This window comes from Salmo salar, chromosome ssa15, assembly GCF_905237065.1.
Source record: "Salmo salar chromosome ssa15, Ssal_v3.1, whole genome shotgun sequence".
In the NCBI taxonomy this organism is placed as follows: domain Eukaryota; kingdom Metazoa; phylum Chordata; class Actinopteri; order Salmoniformes; family Salmonidae; genus Salmo; species Salmo salar.
In genome coordinates, this window is record NC_059456.1 from 109988401 (window position 1) to 110010900 (window position 22500).

The 22500-nt window shown below is 46.9% G+C and overlaps 1 protein-coding gene across 3 annotated transcripts in view; it reads right to left on the bottom strand.

Annotated features, from left to right (window-relative positions):
- The window catches only part of LOC106572978 (neural cell adhesion molecule L1.1), a 129005-nt gene that overhangs the window by 53083 nt on the left and 53422 nt on the right, over positions 1 to 22500 (bottom strand). For all 3 annotated transcript variants that reach the window (XM_045696592.1, XM_045696591.1, XM_045696589.1), the window contains 7 exons: positions 20294 to 20466; positions 16756 to 16878; positions 9801 to 9971; positions 7933 to 8047; positions 5076 to 5260; positions 4422 to 4553; positions 2 to 145 (listed from right to left, as the gene is read on the bottom strand). In XM_045696592.1, coding sequence (XP_045552548.1) covers positions 2 to 145; positions 4422 to 4553; positions 5076 to 5260; positions 7933 to 8047; positions 9801 to 9971; positions 16756 to 16878; positions 20294 to 20466 — 1043 coding nt within the window. The remainder of the gene's footprint in view (position 1; positions 146 to 4421; positions 4554 to 5075; positions 5261 to 7932; positions 8048 to 9800; positions 9972 to 16755; positions 16879 to 20293; positions 20467 to 22500) is intronic.

Sequence of the window (22500 nt, forward strand, 5' to 3'; positions counted from 1 at the left end):
CCGATAACATAGATGTATGTATTGTTGAGGATATTCCCGTGTTTGTTGGTGGCTTCACACTGGTACACAGCCGTATCACCAAACACGACATCTTTCAGGACCAACACCCCTCCGCTCACCCTCCGCCTAGGGTCAGTGTCTACCTCTACAGGTGGGAGAGAGAGCGAGGGAATAGGAGAGAAGGAGAGAAGAAGAGAAGAAGAGGAGGGAAGGAGTGGAGGAGAGAAAGAGAAAGGGATTAACATTGATCTCTGATCAGCTGAAACAGGGGTTAGAGGTTAGAGGTTAGTGATTAGAGGTCGAGGGATAGATGTTAGCGGTCAGGTCGAAATGTTGCTCACAACAAAGACAACTAACAAAGAAAATCACTTGATCAACCACAACAAAACCAGAAAGGGGTTGAAAAGGGGTTCTAACAGACGCCCACCATGGATGCCCACTAGGTTTGTGTCTGGAAAGATCAACTAAAAGAAACTACTTAGGATAGGAGGTAAAAATTAATATGGAACAAAACAAACAGGGGAAAACCAAACTCAGACTTCCTTCAAACTTATATAGGTTGAGCTCGAAATCACGTCTCAGCTGACGTGAAGCCTAACTCTTTCCAAGTCTCACCTTCCCACTATCGAGACGGAAACCAGCACAGGGGTAATACATACTGAATGACGAGGGGACACCAATCGGTCCAACCTGAAACACCTTCCCCCTTAAGACAACAAATATATCCTACATTTTTATTGGACAAGTTTTCTCACCAGCAACAGAAAACAACTTCCATTGCACAACATAATCAACTGAAAAGCATTGCTACTTATGCGTTATTCATAAAATATAAGGCAAAAACAGATCCCTTTGGTTTTGTAAATCACTTTTTATTGTATCTTTATTATAGCGTCCTCAAACTGAAGTTTTGAGAAACTCACATTTCTCTCGTCCCCTTGGAACGAGCTTAAATAAAACTGAGCCAGCGCAACACACTGGCTAATCGCAAAACACAAAACATATTGACTGCCTTGAAAGACAATCTTGGCCAGGTCGCAGTTGTAAATGAGAACTTGTTCTCAACTAGCTTACCTGGTTAAATAAAGGTTAAATAAAATTAATACATTTTAAAACAAATCGCCAACCAAGTTGTCCTTACCACGGACATGTCTGATTTGAAGGGGAAACTCCTGCAATATAAGACCCCAGCGAAGGTGTAGGCGATTCGTGCAGCTCGTCTTTTGCAGGAAAACAAGAGTTATGATCGGTATAGACCACCAGTGGGGTAGACACCGATACGTAAACCTCGAAGTGCTGAAGAGCCAGTACTAAAGCGAGCGTCTCTTTGATATTCGAGTAGTGTTTTTGATAGGAGGACAATGTCTTTGAAAGTACCCCACAAGGTGCTCAGTGTTGTTATTGTCTTTCTGTAGAGCCAATGCTCCTACACTGCTGGCATCCTGCTTCCAGATCCATCTCCCTTTGTCCTGCTTCCAGATCCATCTCCCTTTGTCCTGCTTCCAGATCCATCTCCCTTTGTCCTGCTTCCAGATCCATCTCCCTTTGTCCTGCTTCCAGATCCATCTCCCTTTGTCCTGCTTCCAGATCCATCTCCCTTTGTCCTGCTTCCAGATCCATCTCTTGTTCATTCATTCTTCTTGTTCTTGTCTGGCTGCGTGCTCATCTTGTCATCCTTGTGCTCTAAATGTAATTTCTGCTGCTCTTTTCCTTGTTCTTTCTCCCTAAATCGCACATCTATGGGAATCACCCCACCACCCGAAGGATCCTTTTTCATCATCCTCCCTCTCCGGAAGGATTTCCTCCTCCACCAAAGTTGCACCAATCAAGTATTTGTGCTTTTGGATCGCCAAATGCCACCTTGATGTCATAATGCTTTGAAATGACAAGCAGATTCACCTTTTATACATTTATCTAGCATCTTCCACATAGGATTTTCCACAAAAGCTTCCAATTTAAAGTCCATGGCTTTATTTTATTAGCCTGTGTGTTTATGCAACTTTCAAAATGATTCAACCAATCTGATAACCCCTCAAGGTTTATGTCAGTAACATAAACTCTACCTAAAAGTGTATTTTTAACACTCAAATATCTGGACACAGCAGAGCTTCAGAGTAGGTGATTAGAGCAACTACCATACTCAAGGGACACAATATCATAGACGAGCCCCCATTTTGTTTCGTTCCCACAATACAAACTCAATATGTCGCTCTCAACAAAGGGAACTAACAAAAACAAATCCCTTAATCAACCAAAACAAGAGAGAAAGGGATTGAAAAGGGGTTCTGAAAGACACCCATGTGTTGCCCACTGAAAGTTGGCAAAGCCACTAGTAAGGGGTTCAAGATGACACCTGCCTAGGCTGCACAAACTAAAAGAAAAACCCACAACAACTTAGTAAGATAGAGAGTAAAGAGAATATGGAGCAAAACAAACAGGGGAAACACTAAAACTTAGGCTTCTTTCAAACTTAAACTGGTTGAGCTTGAAATCGCATCTCTGCTGATGTGAAGTGTAGCTCTCCTAACATCTCTCAAGCTCTATTGAAGCACTGGGCCAGCCACTAATATATCACTGGGCCAGCCACTCCTATATAGCACTGGGCCAGCCACTCCTATATATCACTGGGCCAGCCACTCCTATATATCACTGGGCCAGCCACTCCTATATATCACTGGGCCAGCCACTCCTATATATCACTGGGCCAGCCACTCCTATATATCACTGGGCCAGCCACTCCTATATAGCACTGGGCCAGCCACTCCTATATAGCACTGGGCCAGCCACTCCTATATAGCACTGGGCCAGCCACTCCTATATATCACTGGGCCAGCCACTCCTATATAGCACTTGGCCAGCCACTCCTATATAGCACTGGGCCAGCCACTCCTATACATCACTGGGCCAGCCACTCCTATACATCACTGGGCCAGCCACTCCTATACATCACTGGGCCAGCCACTCCTATATATCACTGGGCCAGCCACTCCTATATAGCACTGGGCCAGCCATTCCTATATAGCACTGGGCCAGCCACTCCTATATAGCACTGGGCCAGCCACTCCTATACAGCACTGGGCCAGCCACTCCTATATAGCACTGGGCCAGCCACACCAGTACATCACTGGGTCAGCCACTCCTATATAGCACTGGACCAGCCACTCCTATATAGCACTGAGCCAGCCACTCCTATATAGCACTGGGCCAGCCACTCCTATATAGCACTGGGCCAGCCACTCCTATATAGCACTGGGCCAGCCACTCCTATATAGCACTGGGCCAGCCACTCCTATATATCACTGGGCCAGCCACTCCTATACAGCACTGGGCCAGCCACTCCTATATAGCACTGGGCCAGCCACACCAGTACATCACTGGGTCAGCCACTCCTATATAGCACTGGACCAGCCACTCCTATATAGCACTGAGCCAGCCACTCCTATATAGCACTGGGCCAGCCACTCCTATATAGCACTGGGCCAGCCACTCCTATATATCACTGGGCCAGCCACTCCTATATAGCACTGGGCCAGCCACTCCTATATATCACTGGGCCAGCCACTCCTATATATCACTGGGCCAACACAGGTGAGACACCTTCCACTAACGAGATGCAACCAGCACAGGTGTAACACACACTGACTGACAAAGTGACACCAACTGGTGCCCCCTACAAGTTAACGAGCTATTCATGCTGAAGTCCAACCTCAAAACATAAATGGAAAAACCAATGCCTGTAACAAGGGGTCAGAGGTTAGAGTTCAGGGGTTAGAGGTTATAGGTCAGGGGTTAGGGGTCAGGGTTAGAGGTCAGGGGTTAGAGGTCAGGGGTCAGGGTTAGAGGTCAGGGGTCAGAGATCAGGTGTTAGAGGTTAGAGGTCAGGGGTCAGAGATCAGGGGTTAGAGATCAGGTGTTAGAGGTTAGAGGTCAGGGGTTAGAGTACAGGTGTTAGAGATCAGGGGTTAGAGGTCAGGTGTTAGAGTTTAGAAGTCATGTGTTAGAGGTCAGGGGTTAGAGATCAGGGGTTAGAGGTTAGGGGTTAGAGATCAGGGGTTAGAGGTCAGGGGGTAGAGCTCAGGGGGTAGAGCTCAGGTGTTAGAGGTTTGGGGTTAGAGGTCTGGGGGTAGAGGTCAGGGGTTACAGGTCAGGGGACAGATGTCAAGGGGTTAGAGGTCAGGGGTCAGATGTCAAGGGGTATAATAGGTCCATGACAACAGAAATACAATAGCCATTTTGAGGCAAGAGCGAGAGACAGACATCTATTTGGTTGATTTGTCATCAGCTGACAAGATGAAACTAACTAGCTTTCAGAATGTTGATTTAATCATTCAAGCTCTGTCTCTCATCTCCATGGTGATTTAGTCCGTCTGGCCTTTACAACATTATCAGATCAAATATTAAACAAACAAATGGTTGAGTACCTGTGACTGGCTCTCCATTTATACTCCATGTGACAGTAGGGGTGGGGATGCCGTCGGCCTGGCAGTCTAGCCTCACTGTCTCCCCAGGGGAATACAGCAGAGACAGGGGCTCCTTCACCCAGTACGGTTCAGCTACACACACACACACACACACACACACACACACACACACACACACACACAGACGCATACACACACACACACGCGCACACACACACACACACACACACACGCGCACACACACACACAGAGACACACACACACACAGACGCACACACACACACACACACACGCGCGCACACACGCGCGCGCGCGCACACACACACACACACACAGACACACACACACACAGACGCACACAGACGCACACACACACACACACACACACACACACAGACGCACACACACACACAGAAGCACACAGACGCACACAAACAGACAATATTGAAACATCTTCATCGTCATCACCATCATAATAAACAGTTTGTGTGTGTGTGTGTGTGTGTGTGTGTGTGTGTGTGTGTGTGTGTGTGTGTGTGTGTGTGTGTGTGTGTGTGTGTGTGTGTGTGTGTGTGTGCCTGTGTGAGTCTGTGTGTGTGTGTGTGTGTCTGTGTGTGTGTGTGTGTGTGTGTGTGTGTGTGTGTGTGTACCTACCTTCCACAGTGACAGTGTAGGAGTGTGTGACGGACCCATGTTTGTTTGAAGCCAGACACTCGTACTCTCCGTCTGCCTTCTGGGTTATGCTGTCGAACCGAAGCCACCTGCCGTGGTTATCTGTCCAGGCTCCTGTCTCCGACAGATTAACATCCATATGCTTCCACAATACTGAAGGAGTAGGACTGGAGGGAGGGAGGGAGGGAGGGAGGGAGGGAGGGAGGGAGGGAGGGAGGGAGGGAGGGAGGGAGGGGAAGAAGGAAGGGAGGGAGGGAGGGAGGGAGGGAGGGAGGGAGGGAGGGAGGGAGGGTGGGAGGGAGGGAGGGAGGGAGGGAGGGGAGATGGGGGAGGGAGGGAGGGATGGGGGAGCGAGGGAGGGAGGGGGGGATGGGGGAGGGAGGGAGGGATGGGGGAGCGAGGGAGGGAGGGAGGGGGGATGGGGGAGGGAGGGAGGGGGGATGGGGAGGGAGGGAGGAAGGGAGGGATGGGAGGGAGGGAGGGAGGGAGGGTAGGGGGGATGGGGGAGGGAGGGAGGGATGGGGGAGCGAGGGAGGGAGGGAGGGGGGGATGTGGGAGGGAGGGAGGGGGGATGGGGAGGGAGGGAGGAAGGGATGGAGGGATGGGGGAGGGAGGGAGGGAGGGAGGGAAATATACAGACAGAAGTGGAAAAGAGAGAGAGAGAGAAAGAGAAATGGTGGAGAGACGACCATCAGTCCTGTTAACAATGTCATGTCCTGTCTTCTCATCGTCATGGTAATATTATTATGACACTCCATTTGTCGTCGTGGAAACGACAACAGAGCTTGTTACAGCTATGCAGGAATCCCTTGCTGATTTAAAACTTAATACGGGCAACATGAAATACATGTTGTTTTTAAACTCTCGTAAGGATGTTTCAGATGAACTACACGTGTTGCCTCATATAAATACTTTTGGATTGATATGGATTGACGTTTAAAAAAACAGATAGATGATCTGGTTAAGAAGATAAGATTTAAAGTTGTCATTTTTCTACAGAAACAGATGGTGTCTTTCTCTAAGCAGTAGGATGCAGATTATTCAGTCAACCTTTTTATCTGTTGTTGATTATGGTGATATTATTCATCAAAGTGCAGCTGCTATTACTGTTAAACCTTGGGATGCCATCTACCATAGTGCCCTTCGTTTTGTTACAGGGGACAGTTTTGATACTGATCACTGCATCCTGTATTTATAGGTTGGCTGGACTTCACTAAAGACCCATAGATGTCTACATTACTCCCTACTTCATAAACTTCTGCCTTTTCTAACTGTGCTGTTGAGGTATAGACTCCTCAGGTGCCTAACCTGTTCACATAATTGGTTAACTCTTGAGGTTCCTAGGGTCTCCACCGAGCGAGATAAATCTGATTTCAGTTCTAATGCACCGTAATACATTTCACCTTGATGTTCTGGTGCCGTTCGGTCAATTTAAAGTATTGATTGGGGACTTATTTCTGGAGGAATGTAACTGTTTTTCTGGGCGATTTGTGATGTTTTATTTGTGCTTCCCATGACTGTGTTTTTATATTTTTAACGTGTATAGGTTTGAGTTTAATATTTAAGTTGTTTATACATTTGAAAAGAGACAGAGGTCTCGATATATTTTCCCTGTTAAAATAAAGATGAAATAAAATAATAATAGTAGTGGGTCGGACCCTCCTTTGCCTCCAGAACAGCCTGAATTCTTCGGGCTATGGACATGTCGTTTAATTGGTATCAAGGGACCTAACTTGTGCCAGGAACACATTCCCCACACCAGTACACCACCGCCACCAGCCTGTACCGCTGACACCAGGCAGGATGGGGCCAGGGTGGGGCTTACGCCGCCACCAGCCTGTACCGCTGACACCAGGCAGGATGGGGCCAGGGTGGGGCTTACGCCAAATCCGGACTCCACAGGAACCGGGATTTGTTGGACCAGGTGATGTTTTCCACTCTTCAGTTGTCCAGTGGTGGTGATGTCACGCCCATTGGAGCTGCTTCTTCTTGTTTTCAGTTGATAGGAGTGGAACCCGGTGTGGTTGTCTGCTGCAACATCCGTGACAAAGACAAACGAGCTGTGTGTCCTGAGATGCCGTTCTGCAGAACACTGTTGTACTCCACCGGTATTTATTTGTGGCCCGTCTGTTAGCTTGCACCCTTCTTGTGGCCCGTCTGTTAGCTTGCACCCTTCTTGTGGCCCGTCTGTTAGCTTGCACCCTTCTTGTGGCCCGTTTGTTAGCTTGCACCCTTCTTGCCATTCTCCTTCGACCTCTCTCATCAACGAGCTGTTTTCGCCAACAGGACTACCGCTCACCGGATGTTTTTGTCAAACCATTCTCAGTAAACCCTAGACACTGTCGTGACTGAAAAGCCCAGGAGGGCGGCTGTTTCTGAGATACTGAAACCGGCGAGCCTGGCAACAACGATCATACCAAACTCAAAGTCACTTAGGCCACTCATTTTGGGCCATTCTAACGTTCAATTGAACAGTCACTGAATGCCTTGATGTCTGTCTGCCTGCTTTATATAGCAAGCCACGGCCACATGACTCACTGTCTGTAAGAGCTAACCATTTTTGTGAACGGGGTGGTGTACCTAATCAAATGTAAAACTGTAATATACACTAAGTGTACAAAACATTAAGAACACCTTCTTAATATTGAGTTGCACCCCCCCCCCCATGTCTCAATTGTCTCAAGGCTAAAATCCTTCCTGTCTCCTCCCCTTCATCTACACTGATTGAGTAAGATCCCTTATTGACATCCATAAGGGATCATAGCTTTCACCTGGATTCACCTGGTCAGTCTGTCACGGAAAGAGTTCCTGAGTCAGAGTAATGTGCATGCATACGTACAGCCCTTTAGGTATACACTCCAGTATCAGGCTGTGGCCCCTGAGGGCCAGGTGAGAGCTGTGGGGGCCCTGAGGTTGCATCAGCTGGGGCTTCCTGCCACGAGCCACGTCATTACCTACAGACAGGAAACACATCACATCATTTTCTATACGTAACTTCCTGCTATGAGCCACGTCATTACCTACAGACAGGAAACACATCACATCGTTTTCTATACGTAACTTCCTGCTATGAGCCACATCATTGCCAAAGAAGGTGGATATTTATTAAGATGATCAACTCAAGCCGTTTACCATTGTAAAAAATACAAAAAAGAGATGTCACGCTCTGGGGCGCCCCCTCCACGGGGCAATAAGAGAGATGTCACGCTCTGGGGCGCCCCCTCCACGGGGCAGTAAGAGAGATGTCACGCTCTGGGGCGCCCCCTCCACGGGGCAATAAGAGAGATGTCACGCTCTGGGGCGCCCCCTCCACGGGGCAGGGGCAATAAGAGAGATGTCACGCTCTGGGGCGCCCCCTCCACGGGGCAGGGGCAATAAGAGAGATGTCACGCTCTGGGGCGCCCCCTCCACGGGGCAATAAGAGAGATGTCACGCTCTGGGGCGCCCCCTCCACGGGGCAGGGGCAATAAGAGAGATGTCACGCTCTGGGGCGCCCCCTCCACGGGGCAGGGGCAATAAGAGAGATGTCACGCTCTGGGGCGCCCCCTCCACGGGGCAGGGGCAATAAGAGAGATGTCACGCTCTGGGCGCCCCCTCCACGGGGCAGGGGCAATAAGAGAGATGTCACGCTCTGGGCGCCCCCTCCACGGGGCAGGGGCAATAAGAGAGATGTCACGCTCTGGGGCGCCCCCTCCACGGGGCAGGGGCAATAAGAGAGATGTCACGCTCTGGGGCGCCCCCTCCACGGGGCAGGGGCAATAAGAGAGATGTCACGCTCTGGGGCGCCCCCTCCACGGGGCAGGGGCAATAAGAGAGATGTCACGCTCTGGGGCGCCCCCTCCACGGGGCAATAAGAGAGATGTCACGCTCTGGGGCGCCCCCTCCACGGGGCAATAAGAGAAGGACTTCTCATACTGGTTTACATCATCGTATCTTCCAGCATGGGTATGGGTGTATGAGTGTGTGTGTATCTGTACATGTGTGTGTGTTTGTGTGTGTGTGTATCCATACATGTGTGCGTTAGAGCTGGGATGATAAAGTCACTTATCGCAGGCATTTTGCTGATATCGTTCATTATGATAAGTATTAGAGAAATACTAGAGAAGTATTAGAGAAATACTAGAGAAATACTAAAGAAATACTAGAGAAATACTAGAGAAATACTAAAGAAATACTAAAGAAATACTAAAGAAATACTAGAGAAATACTAGAGAAATATTAGAGAAATATTAGAGAAATATTAGAGAAATACTTAGAGAAATTCTAAAGAAATACTTAGAGAAATACTAAAGAAATACTAGATAAATATTAGAGAAATACTAGAGAAATACTTAGAGAAATACTAAAGAAATACTAGAGAAATACTAGATAAATATTAGAGAAATACTAGAGAAATACTTAGAGAAATACTAAAGAAATACTAAAGAAATACTAGAGAAATACTAGATAAATATTAGCGAAATACTAGAGAAATGTGAAATTTGATCTGGTTGATGGGACAGTTGATGGCCACAACCATCCGACGACTAGCAGTTTAAAGGAGAATAAGAAAAACTCTGGTAGAAATGAACCTGAGAAACTTAGCGCTCTATATTTATCGTGGATGGTCCTGGCAGCGATGTAAGGGTATACGTACTAGGTGTGACAGTGAGTGAGATGGGTTCTTTAGGCAGGATGGTCCTGGCAGCGATGTAAGGGTATACGTACTAGGTGTGACAGTGAGTGAGATGGGTTCTTTAGGCAGGATGGTCCTGGCAGCGATGTATTGAGCATTACAAGTGTAGTCATCTCGACTGTCGTTCTTCAACACATTGGCAAAGTACAAGTTCCCATCCAGACCTGTCGTCACACGCTCACTCTGACCTATATGGAGCAGTTCTGGAGGAGGAGAGGGAGAGAGGGAGAGAGAGAAAGAGAGAGCGAGACAGAGAGAGAGCGACAGAGCGAGACAGAGAGAGAGACAGAGAGAAAGAGAGAGCGACAGAGAGAGAGAGCGACAGAGAGAGAGCGACAGAATGAGACAGAAAGAGAGAGAGAGCGACGGAGTGAGACAGAGACAGAGAGGCGGAGACAGAGAGAGAGGGAGACAGAGAGAGAGAGAGAGAGAGAGAGAGAGAGACAGGGGGGTGTATTAGACAATGCATTATAAAATCCAATAAATGATTCCTACATTAAAGATTAAATGTTTTAAAGCTGGCTGAAAGGAGGTCAGGGACCTTGCTGTGTGGTGCCAGGATAACAACCTCTCCCTCAACGTGATCAAGACAAAGGAGATGATTGTGGACTACAGGAAAAGGAGGACCGAGCACTCCCCCATTCTCATCTCTATTCCTTGGTGTCCACATCACCAACAAACTATCATGGTCCAAACACACCAAGACAGTCGTGAAGAGGGAACGACAAAACCTAATCCCTCTCAGGAGATGGAAAAGATTTGGCATGGGTCCTCAGACCTCAGATCCTCAAACGGTTGTACAGCTGCACCATTGTGAGCATCCTGACTGGTTGCATCACTGCCTGGTATGGCAACTGCTCGGCCTCTGACCATAAGGCGCTACAGAGGGTAGTGCGAACGGCCCAGTACTTCACTCACGCCGCCAAACTTACCCTAGTAAAACTGACTATCCTACCGATCCTCGACTTCGGCGATGTCATCTACAAAATCCTCCAACACTCTACTCAGCAAACTGGATGTAGTCTATCACAGTGCCATCCGTTTTGTCACCAAAGCCCCATATACTACCCACCACTGCGACCTGTATGCTCTCGTCGGCTGGCCCTCGCTACATATTCGTCGCCAGACCCACTGGCTCCAGGTCATCTATAAGTCTTTGCTAGGTAAAGCCCCGCCTTATCTCAGCTCACTGGTCACCATAGCAGCACCCACCCGTAGCACGCGCTCCAGCAGGTATATCTCACTGGTCACTCCCAAAGCCAACACCTCTTTGGCTGCCTTTCCTTCCAGTTCTCTGCTGCCAGTGACTGGAACGAATTGCAAAAATCGCTGAAGCTGGAGACGTATATTTCCCTCACTAACTTTAAACATCAGCTATCTGAGCAGCTAACCGATCGCTGCAGCTGTACATAGGCCATCTGTAAATAGCCCACCCAATCTACCTACCTCATCCCCATATTGTTTTTATTTACTTTCTGCTCTTTTGCACACCAGTATTTGTACTTGCACATCATCATCTGCTCATCTATCACTCCAGTGTTAATCTGCTAAATTGTAATTACTTCGCTACTATGGCCTATTTATTGCCTTAACTCCTCACGCCATTTGCACACACTGAATATAGACTTTCTTTTTTTTCTATTGTGTTATTGACTGTACGCTTGTTTATTCAACGTGTAACTCTGTGTTGTTGTTTGTGTCGCACTGCTTTGCTTTGCTCTCAACTAGCCTACCTGGTTAAATAAAGGTGAAATATATTTTTTTTTAAATCACTGGGGCCAAGCTTCCTGCCATCCAGGACCTATATACTAGACGGTGTCAGAGGAAGGCCCTAAAAATTGTCAAAGACTCAAGCCACAATAGTCATACACTGTTCTCTCTGCTACCGCATGGCAAGCGGTACCGGAGCACCAAGTCTAGGTCCAAAAGGCTTCTAAACAGCTTCTACCCTCAAGCCACAAGACTCCTGAACAATCAAATGGCTACCCAGACATCTTAAACACTGCTGCAACTCTCTTTTTATTATCTATGCATAGTCACTTTACCTCTACCTACATGTACATATTACCTCAATTACCTCGACTAACCGGTGCCCCCGCACATTGACTCTGTACCGGTACCCCCTGTATATAGCCTCCACATTGACTTAGTACCGGTACCCCCTGTATATAGCCTCCACATTGACTCGGTACCGGTACCCCCTGTATATAGCCTCCACATTGACTTAGTACCGGTACCCCCTGTATATAGCCTCCACATTGACTCTGTACTGGTATCCCCTGTATATAGCCTCCACATTGACTCTGTACCGGTACCCCCTGTATATAGCCTCCACATTGACTCTGTACCGGTACCCCCTGTATATAGCCTCCACATTGACTCTGTACCGGTACCCCCTGTATATAGCCTCCACATTGACTCTGTACCGTAACACCCTGTATATAGCCTCCACATTGACTCTGTACCGGTACCCCCTGTATATAGCCTCCACATTGACTCTGTACTGGTATCCCCTGTATATAGCCTCCACATTGACTCTGTACCGGTACCCCCTGTATATAGCCTCCACATTGACTCTGTACCGTTACCCCCTGTATATAGCCTCCACATTGACTCGGTACTGGTACCCCCTGTATATAGCCTCCACATTGACTCTGTACCGGTACCCCCTGTATATAGCCTCCACATTGACTCTGTATCGGTACCCCCTGTATATAGCCTCCACATTGACTCGGTACCTGTACCCCCTGTATATAGCCTCCACATTGACTCGGTACCGGTACCCCCTGTATATAGCCTCCACATTGACTCGGTACCGGTACCCCCTGTATATAGCCTCCACATTGACTCGGTACCGGTACCCCCTGTATATACCCTCCACATTGACTCTGTACCGGTACCCCCTGTATATAGCCTCCACATTGACTCTGTACCGGTACCCCCTGTATATAGCCTCCACATTGACTCTGTACCGGTACCCCCTGTATATAGCCTCCACATTGACTCGGTACCGGTACCCCCTGTATATAGCCTCCACATTGACTCTGTACCGGTACCCCCTGTATATAGCCTCCACATTGACTCTGTACCGGTACCCCCTGCATATAGCCTCCACATTGACTCTGTACCGGTACCCCCTGTATATAGCCTCCACATTGACTCTGTACCGGTACCCCCTGTATATAGCCTCCACATTGACTCTGTACCGGTACCCCCTGTATATAGCCTCCACATTGACTCTGTACCGGTACCCCCTGTATATAACCTCCACATTGACTCTGTACCGGTACCCCCTGTATATAGCCTCCACATTGACTCTGTACCGGTACCCCCTGTATATAGCCTCCACATTGACTCTGTATCGGTACCCCCTGTATATAGCCTCCACATTGACTCTGTACCGGTACCCCCTGTATATAGCCTCCACATTGACTCTGTACCGGTACCCCCTGTATATAGCCTCCACATTGACTCGGTACCGGTACCCCCTGTATATAGCCTCCACATTGACTCGGTACCGGTACCCCCCTGTATATAGCCTCCACATTGACTCTGTACCGGTACCCACTGTATATAGCCTCCACATTGACTCTGTACCGGTACCCCCTGTATATAGCCTCCACATTGACTCTGTACTGGTATCCCCTGTATATAGCGACCACATTGACTCTGTACCGGTACCCCCTGTATATAGCCTCCACATTGACTCTGTACCGGTACCCCCTGTATATAGCCTCCACATTGACTCTGTACCGGTACCCCCTGTATATAGCCTCCACATTGACTCTGTACCGGTACCCCCTGTATATAGACTCCACATTGACTCTGTACCGGTACCCCCTGTATATAGTCTCCACATTGACTCTGTACCGGTACCCCCTGTATATAGCCTCCACATTGACTCTGTACCGTAACACCCTGTATATAGCCTCCACATTGACTCTGTACCGGTACCCCCTGTATATAGCCTCCACATTGACTCTGTACCGTAACACCCTGTATATAGTCTCCACATTGACTCTGTACCGGTACCCCCTGTATATAGCCTCCACATTGACTCTGTACCGGTACCCCCTGTATATAGTCTCCACATTGACTCTGTACCGGTACCCCCTGTATATAGCCTCCACATTGACTCTGTACCGGTACCCCCTGTATATAGCCTCCACATTGACTCTGTACCGGTACCCCCTGTATATAGCCTCCACATTGACTCTGTACCGGTACCCCCTGTATATATCCTCCACATTGACTCTGTACCGTAATACCCTGTATATAGCCTCCACATTGACTCTGTACCGGTACCCCCTGTATATAGCCTCCACATTGACTCTGTACCGTAATACCCTGTATATAGCCTCCACATTGACTCTGTACCGGTACCCCCTGTATATAGCCTCCACATTGACTCTGTACCGTAATACCCTGTATATAGCCTCCACATTGACTCTGTACCGGTACCCCCTGTATATAGCCTCCACATTGACTCTGTACCGTAATACCCTGTATATAGCCTCCACATTGACTCTGTACCGGTACCCCCTGTATATAGTGTCCACATTGTTATTTTACTGCTGCGCTTTAGCTCTATGTTATTTTTTTTATTTTATTTTTTTCTCAACACTTATTTTTCTTAAAACTGCATTGTTGGTTAAGGGCTTGTAAGTAAGCATTTCACTGTAAGGTCTAAACCTGTTGTATTCGGCGCATGTCAAATACTATTTTCTTTATTTTATTTGAATGCCAAGAGTGTGCAAATCTGTCATCAAGGCAGACCTCAGCTCCAGTACTCCTATAAACCAGGTTTACCCTTCACCTCAGCTCCAGTACTCCTATAAACCAGGTTTACCCTTCACCTCAGCTCCAGTACTCCTATAAACCAGGTTTACCCCTTCACCTCAGCTCCAGTACTCCTATAAACCAGGTTTACCCCTTCACCTCAGCTCCAGTACTCCTATAAACCAGGTTTACCCTTCACCTCAGCTCCAGTACTCCTATAAACCAGGTTTACCCCTTCACCTCAGCTCCAATACTCCTATAAACCAGGTTTACCCTTCACCTCAGCTCCAGTACTCCTATAAACCAGGTTTACCCTTCACCTCAGCTCCAGTACTCCTATAAACCAGGTTTACCCCTTCACCTCAGCTCCAGTACTCCTATAAACCAGGTTTACCCCTTCACCTCAGCTCCAGTACTCCTATAAACCAGGTTTACCCCTTCACCTCAGCTCCAGTACTCCTATAAACCAGGTTTACCCCTTCACCTCAGCTCCAGTACTCCTATAAACCAGGTTTACCCTTCACCTCAGCTCCAGTACTCCTATAAACCAGGTTTACCCTTCACCTCAGCTCCAGTACTCCTATAAACCAGGTTTACCCCTTCACCTCAGCTCCAGTACTCCTATAAACCAGGTTTACCCTTCACCTCAGCTCCAGTACTCCTATAAACCAGGTTTACCCCTTCACCTCAGCTCCAGTACTCCTATAAACCAGGTTTACCCCTTCACCTCAGCTCCAGTACTCCTATAAACCAGGTTTACCCCTTCACCTCAGCTCCAGTACTCCTATAAACCAGGTTTACCCCTTCACCTCAGCTCCAGTACTCCTATAAACCAGGTTTACCCCTTCACCTCAGCTCCAGTACTCCTATAAACCAGGTTTACCCTTCACCTCAGCTCCAGTACTCCTATAAACCAGGTTTACCCCTTCACCTCAGCTCCAGTACTCCTATAAACCAGGTTTACCCCTTCACCTCAGCTCCAGTACTCCTATAAACCAGGTTTACCCCTTCACCTCAGCTCCAGTACTCCTATAAACCAGGTTTACCCCTTCACCTCAGCTCCAGTACTCCTATAAACCAGGTTTACCCTTCACCTCAGCTCCAGTACTCCTATAAACCAGGTTTACCCCTTCACCTCAGCTCCAGTACTCCTATAAACCAGGTTTACCCCTTCACCTCAGCTCCAGTACTCCTATAAACCAGGTTTACCCTTCACCTCAGCTCCAGTACTCCTATAAACCAGGTTTACCCCTTCACCTCAGCTCCAGTACTCCTATAAACCAGGTTTACCCCTTCACCTCAGCTCCAGTACTCCTATAAACCAGGTTTACCCCTTCACCTCAGCTCCAGTACTCCTATAAACCAGGTTTACCCCTTCACCTCAGCTCCAATATAAACATACTGTATGTCCTGTAAAGGCTAACGGACAATTGTAAAATCATTTTGTCAGATAATCTTGATCAAGTATATCCATACACAAACTAAACTTCCATCTGCTGAAAAACGAATCGTCTGATATGCCTTAATACAGTGTATATAATGAGTCAGAGCCACTGTGTTTTCCTATTGGTCACAAAAGATAATGTTTACATACCACGAGCATCATGGATTCAATGTATTCAAACCGAAGCCACCTATGAAAACTAGACCCTTTAAACATGATGTTTAAAAGACAATATCTTTTAAAAATGTATTCATTTTTTAAGCAGTTGAATAGACTTCTAGAGGCAAATCTGTATGCTTCTGATCTTGTGACCATTTTGAGAAATCATAGGAAACTTCTCTGATTAATGCCACACACCTTACTAATGCAGAATATATTACTTAGTTATTGGTAATTTATTGGCTGGTAGCCTAGTGGTTATAGCGTTGGGCTGGATCGAATCCCCGAGCTGACAAGGTACAAATCTGTCGTTCTGCCCCCTGAACAAGGCAGTTAACCATCTGTTCCCCAGTAGGCCGTCATTGAAAATAATGAATTTGTTCTTAACCGACCTGCCTAGTTAAATAAAGGTAAAATAAAAACATTAAAAAAAAAGAAAATACCATTTTAACTTCTCCAGGGCCTATAAAATACAACGTTTTTATTCTCACTATTGTGACCGATCAGATTAAATGGGTTAACAAAATGGAGTTCGATTACAATGCACAAATAGTTAACCAGACCGAGAAACAAACCCCCGCCACACACATAGAGCCAGGGCTTACTCTTATCCATCCAGTGTATGTGAGGGATGGTGGAGCTCCTGGGAGGGTTGCAATGGAGAACAACACTCGCTCCTTCCTCTGCCGTTTTATGAGATCTCTTCTGCTTAGGGAGGGTCGGTGTCGCTGTAACACACACACATACCACCATCATCATCATCATCATCATCGTCGTCGTATTACATGTTACATTGAATTACATTGGCCAGCGCCGCTAAAATACACACATTAATATCAGTCTCTGCGGGAAAGTGACAAAATAAAAATGATCGTTAGAATATTAACATGATATACTTTAATATATGGGACCCTGATTGGTGGGGGTCTATGGGACCCTGATTGGTGGGGGTCTATGGGACCCTGATTGGTGGGGGTCTATGGGACCCTGATTGGTGGGGTCTATGGAACCCTGATTGGTGGGGTCTATGGGACCCTGATTGGTGGGGTCTATGGGACCCTGATTGGTGGGGTCTATGGGACCCTGATTGGTGGGGGTCTATGGGACCCTGATTGGTGGGGGTCTATGGGACCCTGATTGGTGGGGTCTATGGGACCCTGATTGGTGGGGGTCTATGGGACCCTGATTGGTGGGGGTCTATGGGACCCTGATTGGTGGGGTCAATGGGACCCTGATTGGTGGGGGTCTATGGGACCCTGATTGGTGGGGTCTATGGGTTGGTGTCTACGACACAGATTAAGGTTAGTCCTAGAATACACTCTCCATTTAATTCTCTAGAGTCTAAGACGTTGGGGGTTATTGTTTAAGATGGTCATTGAATTGTAGGACCCCATTAGGTATAAAAAGAAAGATTTAAACATTATTTGATTTTGCCTTTACTTCTATAGCCCAGAGAAGTGCATTGACTAACACATTCATAAATGGCAAAAAGACACATTAATATCAGTCTCTGCTGGGAAAAAAATTCCTCATAAGGAATAAGATTTTGTAGTGTCTGTCCTATATCTAGGAGATATAAGAAAGCTCTGGAAATATTGAACTTTTTTTCTCAACATATGGGTAGGCACAAAACTACTTTCATACTTCCATTTATTTATTTTTTACCAGTACCGGTCACCTTCAAAGGAGTGCCGTGACACTGGGGATCGTAAATTAGTTTGTAGACCAAACGATTCGGACGCTACAAACAGAATTTGGCACATCGACGGTACCGACTTCAGGACGCAACAGACTTTTGGTGAGAAGACTGATTGTAGGGATGTCTCATGGTCTGACATTGGTGAGAAGACTGATTGTAGCGATGTCTCATGGTCTGACATTGGTGAGAAGACTGATTGTAGTGATGTCTCATGGTCTGACATTGGTGAGAAGACTGATTGTAGGGATGTCTCATGGTCTGACATTGGTGAGAAGACTGATTGTAGGGATGTCTCATGGTCTGACATTGGTGAGAAGACTGATTGTAGTGATGTCTCATGGTCTGACATTGGTGAGAAGACTGATTGTAGTGATGTCTCATGGTCTGACATTGGTGAGAAGACTGATTGTAGGGATGTCTCATGGTCTGACATTGGTGAGAAGACTGATTGTAGTGATGTCTCATGGTCTGACATTGGTGAGAAGACTGATTGTAGGGATGTCTCATGGTCTGACATTGGTGAGAAGACTGATTGTAGTGATGTCTCATGGTCTGACATTGGTGAGAAGACTGATTGTAGTGATGTCTCATGGTCTGACATTGGTGAGAAGACTGATTGTAGTGATGTCTCATGGTCTGACATTGGTGAGAAGACTGATTGTAGTGATGTCTCATGGTCTGACATTGGTGAGAAGACTGATTGTAGTGATGTCTCATGGTCTGACATTGGTGAGAAGACTGATTGTAGTGATGTCTCATGGTCTGACATTGGTGAGAAGACTGATTGTAGTGATGTCTCATGGTCTGACATTGGTGAGAAGACTGATTGTAGTGATGTCTCATGGTCTGACAAACACCGCTCTAGCTCTTCACCTTTCACCGCAGGAAGTACGACACTGGCATATGCAGTGGATAGAGACACATCCTTAATGTATTCTCCATAAAGTTAGTCCTGGATTAAATACAATATCCATTCTACAGATTAAAGATAGTCCTAGATTAAATACAATATCCATTCTACAGATTAAAGATAGTCCTAGATTAAATACAATATCCATTCTACAGATTAAGGATAGTCCTGGACTAAATACAATATCCATTCTACAGATTAAGGATAGTCCTAGATTAAATACAATATCCATTCTACAGATTAAAGATAGTCCTAGATTAAATACAATATCCATTCTACAGATTAAAGATAGTCCTAGATTAAATACAATATCCATTCTACAGATTAAGGATAGTCCTGGATTAAATACAATATCCATTCTACAGATTAAGGATAGTCCTGGACTAAATACAATATCCATTCTACAGATTAAGGATAGTCCTGGATTAAATACAATATCCATTCTACAGATTAAGGATAGTCCTGGATTAAATACAATATCCATTCTACAGATTAAGGATAGTCCTGGATTAAATACAATATCCATTCTACAGATTAAGGATAGTCCTGGATTAAATACAATATCCATTCTACAGATTAAGGATAGTCCTGGATTAAATACAATATCCATTCTACAGATTAAGGATAGTCCTGGATTAAATACAATATCCATTCTACAGATTAAGGATAGTCCTGGATTAAATACAATATCCATTCTACAGATTAAGGATAGTCCTGGATTAAATACAATATCCATTCTACAGATTAAGGATAGTCCTAGATTAAATACAATATCCATTCTACAGATTAAGGATAGTCCTGGACTAAATACAATATCCATTCTACAGATTAAGGATAGTCCTGGATTAAATACAATATCCATTCTACAGATTAAGGATAGTCCTGGATTAAATACAATATCCATTCTACAGATTAAGGATAGTCCTGGACTAAATACAATATCCATTCTACAGATTAAGGATAGTCCTGGATTAAATACAATATCCATTCTACAGATTAAGGATAGTCCTGGACTAAATACAATATCCATTCTACAGATTAAGGATAGTCCTGGATTAAATACAATATCCATTCTACAGATTAAGGATAGTCCTGGACTAAATACAATATCCATTCTACAGATTAAGGATAGTCCTGGATTAAATACAATATCCATTCTACAGATTAAGGATAGTCCTGGATTAAATACAATATCCATTCTTCAGATTAAGGATAGTCCTGGACTAAATACAATATCCATTCTACAGATTAAGGATAGTCCTGGATTAAATACAATATCCATTCTACAGATTAAGGATAGTCCTAGATTAAATAAAATATCCATTCTACAGATTAAGGATAGTCCTGGACTAAATACACACTCCATTCAACATGTGTGTGTGTATGACAGAGCACAGCCTCTCAATGCCATAGTGATTGGCTGAGTGGCATCATGACTAGGCTGTCTCTAGTCGATGATTGTCAGGGGAATGACAGAACTACAGTTTAAGTACAGTCGCGCAAGAGATGGTGTGTTTGTGCGTATAAGCCTCACATTCAGTGATGAGTTTCACGGTGTGTGTCATGGCTGTTCCCAAGGTGTTGTCAGCGTAGCAACGGTAGTGTCCTTGGTAATCGCTGAGCGGCATGTCACCATGGGCTGTGAAATTTCCAGAACCAGTATGTCCCATCCAGTTCAACTTCTTACCATCCTTTACCCAGCGGAAACTAGAGGGGGGGGAGAGAGGGGAGAGAGAAAGAGAGAGATAGAGAGGAGATGAGAGAGAGAGAGGAGAGTGAGAGAGGAGAGAGAAGGAGAAGAGAGAGAGCGAGAGATGGGATAGAGAGGGAGAGAGGGGAGAGATAAAGAGAAAGATAGAGAGGAGAGAGGAGATGAGAGAGAGAGAGGAGAGCGAGAGAGAGGGGAGAGAGATGGGAGTGAGAGAGGGGGAGGTTAGAGATAAAGACATGAGAGGAAACAGACCAATCAGAGAAGATCACCAGTCCAGTTAATGATATCATTTCCTGTCTCCTATTATTATGATACCTCCTTTATCACCATGGCAATGGAACACTGGATCCCAGGAGGAAAGAATGGACACGCCAGCTGTTTCTCACACACTCAGACGCATTGTTAATAGCAGGGTATAGCTGGGTGTGGGGGGGCCTTGCAGGGCAGCATGGTATTGTTAATAGCAGGGTATAGCTGGGTGTGGGGGGGCCTTGCAGGGCAGCATGGTATTGTTAATAGCAGGGTATAGCTGGGTGTGGGGGGGCCTTGCAGGGCAGCATGGTATTGTTAATAGCAGGGTATAGCTGGGTGTGGGGGGGCCTTGCAGGGCAGCATGGCATTGTTAAAATTAGGGTATCGCTGGGTGTGGGGGGGGGCCTTGCAGGGCAGCATGGTATTGTTAATAGCAGGGTATAGCTGGGTGTGGGGGGGCCTTGCAGGGCAGCATGGTATTGTTAATAGCAGGGTATAGCTGGGTGTGGGGGGGGCCTTGCAGGGCAGCATGGTATTGTTAATAGCAGGGTATAGCTGGGTGTGGGGGGCCTTGCAGAGCAGCATGGTATTGTTAATAGCAGGGTATAGCTGGGTGTGGGGGGGCTTTGCAGGGCAGAATGGTATTGTTAATAGCAGGGTATAGCTGGGTGTGGGGGGGCCTTGCAGGGCAGCATGGCATTGTTAATATTAGGGTATCGCTGGGTGTGGGGGGGGCCTTGCAGAGCAGCATGGTATTGTTAATAGCAGGGTATAGCTGGGTGTGGGGGGGCCTTGCAGGGCAGCATGGTATTGTTAATAGCAGGGTATAGCTGGGTGTGGGGGGGCCTTGCAGGGCAGCATGGTATTGTTAATAGCAGGGTATAGCTGGGTGTGGGGGGCCTTGCAGGGCAGCATGGTATTGTTAATAGCAGGGTATACCTGGGTGTGGGGGGGGCCTTGCAGAGCAGCATGGTATTGTTAATAGCAGGGTATAGCTGGGTGTGGGGGGCCTTGCAGGGCAGCATGGTATTGTTAATAGCAGGGTATAGCTGGGTGTGGGGGGGCCTTGCAGGGCAGCATGGTATTGTTAATAGCAGGGTATAGCTGGGTGTGGGGGGGCCTTGCAGGGCAGCATGGTATTGTTAATAGCAGGGTATACCTGGGTGTGGGGGGGGCCTTGCAGAGCAGCATGGTATTGTTAATAGCAGGGTATAGCTGGGTGTGGGGGGGCCTTGCAGGGCAGCATGGTATTGTTAATAGCAGGGTATAGCTGGGTGTGGGGGGCCTTGCAGAGCAGCATGGTATTGTTAATAGCAGGGTATAGCTGGGTGTGGGGGGGCCTTGCAGGGCAGCATGGTATTGTTAATAGCAGGGTATAGCTGGGTGTGGGGGGGCCTTGCAGGGCAGAATGGTATTGTGAATAGCAGGGTATAGCTGGGTGTGGGGGGGCCTTGCAGGGCAGCATGGTATTGTTAATAGCAGGGTATACCTGGGTGTGGGGGGGCCTTGCAGAGCAGCATGGTATTGTTAATAGCAGGGTATAGCTGGGTGTGGGGGGGCCTTGCAGGGCAGCATGGTATTGTTAATAGCAGGGTATAGCTGGGTGTGGGGGGCCTTGCAGGGCAGCATGGTATTGTTAATAGCAGGGTATAGCTGGGTGTGGGGGGCCTTGCAGGGCAGCATGGTATTGTTAATAGCAGGGTATAGCTGGGTGTGGGGGGGCCTTGCAGGGCAGCATGGTATTGTTAATAGCAGGGTATACCTGGGTGTGGGGGGGC